The 8,710-nt window shown below is 38.9% G+C and overlaps 1 protein-coding gene across 1 annotated transcript in view; it reads left to right on the top strand.

Moving 5' to 3' along the window:
* PDSS2 (prenyl (decaprenyl) diphosphate synthase, subunit 2) overlaps window positions 1–8,710 on the top strand; it is a 141,740-nt gene that overhangs the window by 120,627 nt on the left and 12,403 nt on the right. Inside the window, exon 6 of the mRNA XM_018553522.1 lies at window positions 6,806–6,976. Coding sequence (XP_018409024.1) covers window positions 6,806–6,976 — 171 coding nt within the window. The remainder of the gene's footprint in view (window positions 1–6,805; window positions 6,977–8,710) is intronic.

Here is an 8,710-nt window from a genome sequence, read left to right as displayed (position 1 = left end):
TGATGAGCTGTGTGGGAAGGGGGGGGGGGGGTGTGAGTTGTCAGTCTACAGGGGTGGGTGGAGGGGTTCCCTTCCACTTCTGAATAGCTCCTATCCTTTGGCTAGTGAGAATGCTGAATTGTTGTAGGACTGTGGCATGGGATTTGGTCATTTTATGATGGTTACAAGAGAAGCAAAATTTGTTAGCCACAACTTTAGATTTAAGCACTAACAGGCTAGCTCATTTAGTTTGCTATTTTACTGTGCATCACATACAGTTGTCATGTTTTAGTTTTCATTAAAGTGTGTGTAAAGGCACAACTTGTGTGTTCGTTTTGTATAGAGGTGGGAAGCATTGGACACTCTGCCAAGTTTTTATTGCAGTTTGTGTCTCTGCTAGGGAGATTTATCCTCTAAAGGTCCTTGTAACCACTATCACCAAGACTGAAAGTAAGTAGAAATCCTACATTTTAAGTTGTCATGAGAAGAAGTGCTAATTTTTCAACTGGGACAAATATTATAGTGACAACTGTTTAAGATGGGAACTCCCTCTCCCCCTTCCTGTTGCATTTTCAAGATAGGAAGTGAAATCTCCCGGGCAGGACACAGACCACAGAAAATAGGCTGATAGGGAGATATAACCCTTTACTGCTTTATCCAAAACAAAAGAAAATGTGGGCTATACATACACTTTAAATAATGAATTCACTTATTTTTCATCCATTTTGTATCTGCTACTGATCTCCTCTATCCTTTTTGAGTCACTTCCTGTCTAAATGTACTTGCTTGAGTGATGCCGTTCAGGTTATTGCCCAGGACTAGAATCTTGATAGTGACAATTGCGCACTATGTCTGCACAATGTTTATTGGCAGGGTCAGTTGTATTCTAAAGAAGTGGCGCAGTGTGACATAGTGACAGTGAAGGTGCTCAATTCAAAGACTACACTTAAAAGGAAATATGCCTGAACTGGGACCTTCATGGCAAAATCACTAGATATTTTAATGAATACTGTATATTTAAAAGGCTTGAAAACAACTTTTGAAATAGCATTAGCATAATTGACTGGGTTTAGATGTTCCTTGATTAGGTCTCTGCTGCAGCCAGTGTATTTGGCACCATGGCAGGAAGGCAGTTCGATATATGGAGCAGCAATAGTAAACATCAAAGAGGAACCCAAGCTGTGTTTTTGTACAGAGGTCCTTTGTATTGTATGTCTAACACTGCGCAATGCTCCATGTTTTATGTACATATTAGGGATGCACTGATTCCGTTTTTCGGTATTGAGTACAAGTACTGATATTTTTTTTAAGTACTCGCCAATACAGATACCAGAAGTCTCATTAAGGAAGCCGGACGGCGTGTAATGACTAGCCGCCCGATTAGCCGGGAAGCCGTCTCCATGCTTTTTTTGTCACCAGGTGATGAGGGAGCATGGAGCCATCTTTCTGGCGAATCAGGAACCCGGGGGGCAGGTAATGACTCGCCGCCCGGCTTCCTGATTTGCCAGCAAGCCGGCTCTATGCTCCCTCATCACCAAGTGATGAGGGAGCATGAAGCTGGCTTTACGGCCAATCGGGAAGCCGGGGGCGAGTCATTACCTGCCCCTCGGCTTCCTGATTGGCCAGGAAATACAGCTCCATGCTCCCTGGTGACGAGGGAGCATGGAGTCGGCTTTCCAACCAATCAGGAAGCCGTGCAGCACGTAATGACTCACTGCACGGCTTCCTGATACCGGAAGTTCCAGTATGGGGATAGTCATTGGGAGCATTTGGGTGAGTACGAGTATCTGTATCAGCACTGATACTAGTATCTGTATTGGTGCATCCCCATCATACATATGTATGTTTCATGTATTCTTTACAATAATGCTAATTTATAAGGAATATAGGATTCCCAGACCTTCGGCGTGCTCCCTGTAAAATAAATCCTGGCTTCTATGTCTGATCAGTGCTAAATACAATTGATATGCTTGATATAGCTGCTTGTCTTGCAAATCTCTAGCCATGTTATTATTTTCAACAGGTTTTGAAATAGATCCCTGTGCTTATTAATGCAAATTATAGAAGATATGTGAGGACTATCGACTGCCTGCATTGTTCCTGAATATGGGGTGTTTAATAATAAACAGATTCTATTTGAATGGTCTTATTACACTGAGCAAAAAAAAAGAAAAAGTAATGTTGAACTGTTGCCCATTGTACAAAATGCAACATATGATATGCTTAGAAAAGAATGAAATTTAAGCCCATCTCATTCGTATGGGGTATCATCTTTCTAGAAATCAGAACCAGAGACTAAATCAAATTCCTGCACCAGGCTCTAATCTTACTAACTTGAGCTCAAGCCAAGGGGTGCAATATTACCAGGAAAGGAGGGATCACAAAATTTGAGACTGATTTGAAAAGAAACAATATCTTTTGTAGCAAGCAAGCATGATATCAAACTTCACCATGCACAGACGGGCTATTAATTCAGGAAAAGTAATGGAGTAAAATAATGACAGGTTCAAAGTTTCAGGGAAGACAGGATGATTTAACTAAACACCAACCCAAAGCTAACATTGAGTGGCTTATTTATAAAGACAGTGAAAAGGGTAACAATGAAGTGCAAAGTGCTGTTCCCTATGAAAGGTTCCTTTTATTTAGAATAATAATGAAATAACATTGCTGTTTGGTTGCTATTGGTAACGGCACATGTATCCTATTTATTGAGAAGCTTGTCAAGTAAAAACTGCTGGCAATAGGATAAGTAATCAGATTCACGTGTTTATTGATGCTGAATTCTGGCCACAAAAATGTGTATGTAAATATATTCCTCAACAGCCACAAAGTATATTAATCCACTTTGTGTGCTCCAAACACCTTTGCACCCCGAGTTTTTACCTTGTCAGAGTAGCAGTGACATCATCATGCGGAGCGTGCGGAGATCAGAGCTTGGTGTGTGTGTTCTTTTTGTGGTGGGGGGCAGCAGGTCCACCCCCTACACACATGCCTTCAGAAAACTACTGTATGGTAGATACAATACCAGTCACACTGCACAAGTAGAGGGAGTAGCAGGGACTGGTCTTATTACAGGAAGCTCCAGCATACAGAGAAAGTTTTACACTGGAATGAGGTAGAAATACACAAAGCATACCAATATTCAAGTAAGAATAGACCTGCTGCTTGTATTTAGACCAAATTTGTTCATCGTGGAGTTCATTTCTTTCAGTGAGGCAGCTTTTAAAACATGAGTTATTTAGTAGATAATAAAAGATCCCTTATACTTTGTGTATGTTTGTTGGATATCTAAAATACAAGATCATTTGCTGAGATGACAAATTGCACTAAATTATTAGCCTTCAGGTCTATGTGCCACTGATGATGTAAAAAGTTCTAATGCAACTAATGATGCACTTGGCACACATTTATTCAGGGATGGCTCAGATGGGTTTTGAAGTGGTCAGATCGGCTGATAGATCACAAATCAAAGTAAAATGGCACAGTCCCAAATCCACTTGTGATAAAAAAAAAGTTTGTGGAGTTATGTATTTTAGAAATATCTTCTGGTCTTCATCAAAAGTAATAGATGACGTCAGTCTGATTGACCAAACAAGCATAACAAACTGCTATATCATTAAACTAATGATTCCAGCAATCAAAGGCACTATTAAAATAGTTGGCCACTAAAAAAAAAGAGTAAGTCAGAGTAAGTCACTGGCAGAACCTCATTCATTTGGTAAAATCTCCCACTGAGCACTTTTATTAGCTGCAGACTGGATCTTTGCATCAGTTAGCAGAAATGTCAGTGCAATCCTGTATATGTATTGCCATTTAAATATATTTGTTGGGATGTTTTCTAAAAACCTGAGAAGACTGCACCATAAAATCTAAACTGGTCAGGACTATGACATCGGCCATTTTAAAAATACAGTATTACTTCTGTCTGAGCCATTGTATAGACTTTGTTTACTGTGTTTTGGATCATTGTAATATTACATGGTCCAAATGTTGGGGGTTTAAAGTGACATTAAACTCAGGAGTTAAACCTTAAAATGCATTCTAGTACCTTAACTACCGTAATAACAATATTGTAGCTTATTTGTGTATGTCTTGGCTGTTGATCCTCAAATCATCTCTGAATTTGTCCTTCCTTCTGGGGGGTGGCTACGTTTGTTCCCACGAGCGAGCTTGGAGCGGTGGCTACTTCACAACACACTCAGGGACTATGGGGAACAAACGTAGCCACCCTCCAGAAGGAAGGACAGTGTCAGCATGAGTTTAAAGATGATTTGAGGATCTACAGCTGAGTGATTCACAAATAAAATACATTTTTGTTAATAGTTAAGGTACTAGAATATATTTTTAAGATCTAACCCCTGAGTTTAGTGTCACTTTAAGATCACTGTGGCTTTGCCATTGTTCTGTAATTATTTGATCCCTCAATGATTACAAGCAGTCCAGCCCCACACTATAATACTAATTTCATGTAGCTTCACATTTAAGATAAGTATTTTTGTATCCCTTTTTAGTTTTATGAGCTTCAGCAACTCCTCTTTTGGGGTCTGCTGAAATCTGTTTTGCTAGAGCTTTGGAATACTTCTGCAGAATTCTGTTGTGAAGAACATAAATTGTGAGATTGTTTTTAATGCAGCAGTGCAGCTCAAACTGACAAAAGAATTGAATGGGACACAGGTTCATTACAGTGAAAACCTAACTTCAACTACCATCGTAACATGCCATTATTTTGGATGACCCACATATAAGTGTCATCGATATGCCAAGATTTGGCAATGTAAAACGTTTTGTGTTCTCTTTTTTTTTTTTGGGATTGCATATGAGAAAAACCTCCCAAACACAGAGTGCAGATAATGGGCCAGATAAATGAAGACTGGCAGTTGTTGAAAAATGCGAATTGTTGCACGTAAAATCTTATTTTGGCACATCACATGTAAAAAAAAAACAAATATGTTGCAACACATATACTGTAGTTTATTCGTCGCATTGTAGAATGTGTAACTGTCTTGCGCCATTATCCTCTTGGCACACTACTGCACACCTCTATTGCCCCAGGTATTGACAAACTGATTTTCTGAACCATTATTTATTTGGTGCAGATTGTGAGACTTTTTGTGGGAAAAGTTGCTCTTGGAAATTGGTTCATTAGTTTCATCTTTCTTTGTAAACCCTGCCCACTGAAAAATTATTGGCACATCCAAAAAAGTGAATGGGACACAGGTTCATTACAGTGAAAACCTAACTTCAACTACCATCGTAACATGCCATTATTTTGGATGACCCACATATAAGTGTCATCGATATGCCAAGATTTGGCAATGTAAAACGTTTTGTGTTCTCTTTTTTTTTTTGGGGATTGCATATGAGAAAAACCTCCCAAACACAGAGTGCAGATAATGGGCCAGATAAATGAAGACTGGCAGTTGTTGAAAAATGCGAATTGTTGCACGTAAAATCTTATTTTGGCACATCACATGTAAAAAAAAAACAAATATGTTGCAACACATATACTGTAGTTTATTCGTCGCATTGTAGAATGTGTAACTGTCTTGCGCCATTATCCTCTTGGCACACTACTGCACACCTCTATTGCCCCAGGTATTGACAAACTGATTTTCTGAACCATTATTTATTTGGTGCAGATTGTGAGACTTTTTGTGGGAAAAGTTGCTCTTGGAAATTGGTTCATTAGTTTCATATTTCTTTTTAAACCCTGCAAACTGAAAAATTATTGGCACATCCAAAAAAGCAGGTTTCCGTGCATAACATGGCACACTGACAATGGTTTATCTGGCCCTATGTCTCTACGGGGGGTGCATTCTCATGACCCAGAGCTGTAAGGGAAGAGCGGAGACGAGTTGGCCACTGTGCCACTCTGTCAGCTAAGCAAAAGGCCCCTGCCAACTAACATCAACAAAAGAACAGCAGGTTCCAACCTTTATCTGGAAATAAAAAGCCCCTTAATCAATGACACTATATCTATTTGAATATAGGCTGTTGTATATGGAGACGATTTGCAGCATTTCTTAACTCCCTGCTCCACTGTAGCTGTTATTGTGATGCTAACTAGTGGAGTTCAAGGCATTGTAGCATACGCATTCTAGCTAGTCGCTGCATGTTTGGGAGCTTAGGGTGGCATCCCCACTGATCCACACTACTCTTTTTTTTACTATTTCAGCAGAATGCCAGGCGAAAGTAAAGGTGCGCTGTTCCATTGGACCCTAAGCAGTGTACTAAGAGTCTAAAATATTTAACCGCCACCAGGATTTGCTGAAGGTGTTTGTAGTAAGCTGGTGGAGGTGCGCTGCAGGGTCCTAGGCATCCCTGACTTTAGGCCCACTAGAGCCCTCAGTGGAACCCCGGTGACATAAGGGACCCTGCAAAAGGCCTCTACTTTTTTTCACATTTTAACAATAGAAGGACCTCATTCTAGATATATGCCAGGCTCTGAAGTGTTTGTTATGAATAGTATAGTGAATCAAATTTATAATGTACAGCAGACATCAAAGATGCATTTTGCGGTCCTTCCATCATTGGAGCATGCAAAATATTGAGCTTCTGCATCAATTGGTGACCCAGCACTAGAGTGGAAAGGACTTCTTTTGTTTTATTGTTTTTTAAAGATGTAACATCTATTTACTATGATCCTAGTTTTATAAACACAATTACTTCTTAGATGAAGAATATTGGGCTGATTTGGTGTCTATAATTCTTTCATTTTACTGTCTCTGGATTTGATCTTAAACATGGTTAAGCAAATAAAAAAGGCTGGACTTAGAAAATGATTGGGCATGAAATGATCACATTTAATCCATTTGCATTTCAGAAGAGCAGTTTTACAGACGACATTGGAATGGCTAACTGGATGGAGCACATTTTTCTCTCCCATGGTGCATTGCTGGCTAAGAGCTGTCGGGCTGCAATGGAGCTAGCCAGGCATGATTCAGAGATCCAGTCTACGGCTTTCCAGTATGGAAAACACATGTCCTTAAGTTATAAGGTATGTATTTGCTGTCACGTCTTCTTCAGCATGTGTCGGATGGATTGCAGACTGTACATCCCTGTTGGCTGAGGCACAAGGACCTCTCTACATGTCACAACTGATGTTTTTTATTTTGCTATGTTCTTGCTCCGAGCTGTGTAATATTTTGTTTAATAATGATTTGCATAGATGACCAACTTCTCAGATCTGTCAGGATGTTGTATGTCAGTGATCTGTGTGGTCTTTCCCAGCTAAATTGCTTGGATTCTTCATTCACATTGTGGGAAGAGGGTACTTCTAAATTACATTCCATCTCATACCCACAGGTAGTTAATTTTTTGGCAGGCAGCGAAAATTATTGAAAGTTCATATAAGGTAAATTATAAGTGGAGGAACTGAATTATTGGTTTGTTTTGGCTCTGCACACAGTCTTGCCAGGTTTTGACCAAAATATGTAACTAAACCCCTTCTGTCGAATGAAGACATATGAAGGAATTTTTTGATCTAGACTGGAAGCGCGTTTGTTTCTGGTACATGAATGAACAGACAGGAACTAGCTGTGTAGACTGTGTATGACTTTAAATTTGAATGCAGCATCAGTTAATTATACTTCCAGACATGCAGGTTATTAATGTCTTTACTACTCAGTATTTTTAAAGGGAAATAAAACACTGTAAAATATTTCTAGAATATATGTTAGCTTTCCATTCTGGAGACTAAACTACAATTTATTTTATAATGCAGTCTGTCACAATAATTGCCCAACTCATGGGTAGGCAACCATGGCACTCCAGCTATGTTAAAACTACAAACCCCATCCTGCCTTTGGGAGTCATACCTGTTCCTTTCACAGTCTTGCAATGTCTTTTAGGGCTTGTAGTTCCACAACAGCCTGTAGTGCTCAGGTTGCCTATCTCTGGCCTAAATTCTCGAGTGTAGCTTTCTAGAATAAATAGGAAAGCTGAATGATTGCTGTGGGCAACTGCCTTATTGTTTGATTGCCTAAGTTTGTGTATACATTTGACCTGGGGAGTGCAGCAGCCAGAATTCACTTCTGGATGACCCAATACATGTCTATAGGCATGTAATTACGCAATTGTTTTGTTTAGTAATATTTGTAATATAGCGTAGACTCCTGGTTGGCAGGCATAGCGTATTGTCATCGATTTCAGTAATTGCAAACTTCCCAAAACTGGTGCATAATATTTTAGTATTCAGAAACGGTTTATATAAATACTTTACTGTGCATAATCTGGGCACAGGTTCACTTTAAAAAGAAATGTAATATGTAACAGTGGGGTTGGATTGATAGAGATACTCCATGCATTTTGTTTTAATGCAAGTACAGATTGAGCTTGTCTATCAGCATGCAATAAAATGAGAATGGGCCTTTGACTATCACTAAAACTTACTGCTGCTTTTGCTATATTTGTTTTCAGAGGCGGCTCTAGACTTTGCGAGGCCTTAGAGGAAAGTAAGGTCAAACTTAAACATGAGGTCCCACTCACAACCATAATGGAAAATTGATGGCTGCGTGGGGTTTTAGGAGGCTGTGGGTCTCAGGGGGCTGTGCTTTTTATTTTTTTTAAACTTTTTTTATTTTTAAGTTTTAACTTAATTTTTTTGCATTTTTATTTTTAAATTATTATTTTTTTTTGTATCAAATTTCAAATATTTTTGTATTTTTAATTTTAATTTAACTTTTTTTATTTTTATAAACTTTTTAAAAACCTTTTGTATTTTTAATTTTAG

Source organism: Nanorana parkeri, unplaced genomic scaffold, assembly GCF_000935625.1.
Source record: "Nanorana parkeri isolate BGI_ZX_2015 unplaced genomic scaffold, ASM93562v1 scaffold123, whole genome shotgun sequence".
Classification (NCBI taxonomy): Eukaryota; Metazoa; Chordata; class Amphibia; order Anura; family Dicroglossidae; genus Nanorana; species Nanorana parkeri.
Note: the sequence above shows the minus strand (reverse complement) of the source record. Positions and strands in the feature narration are given on the sequence as shown.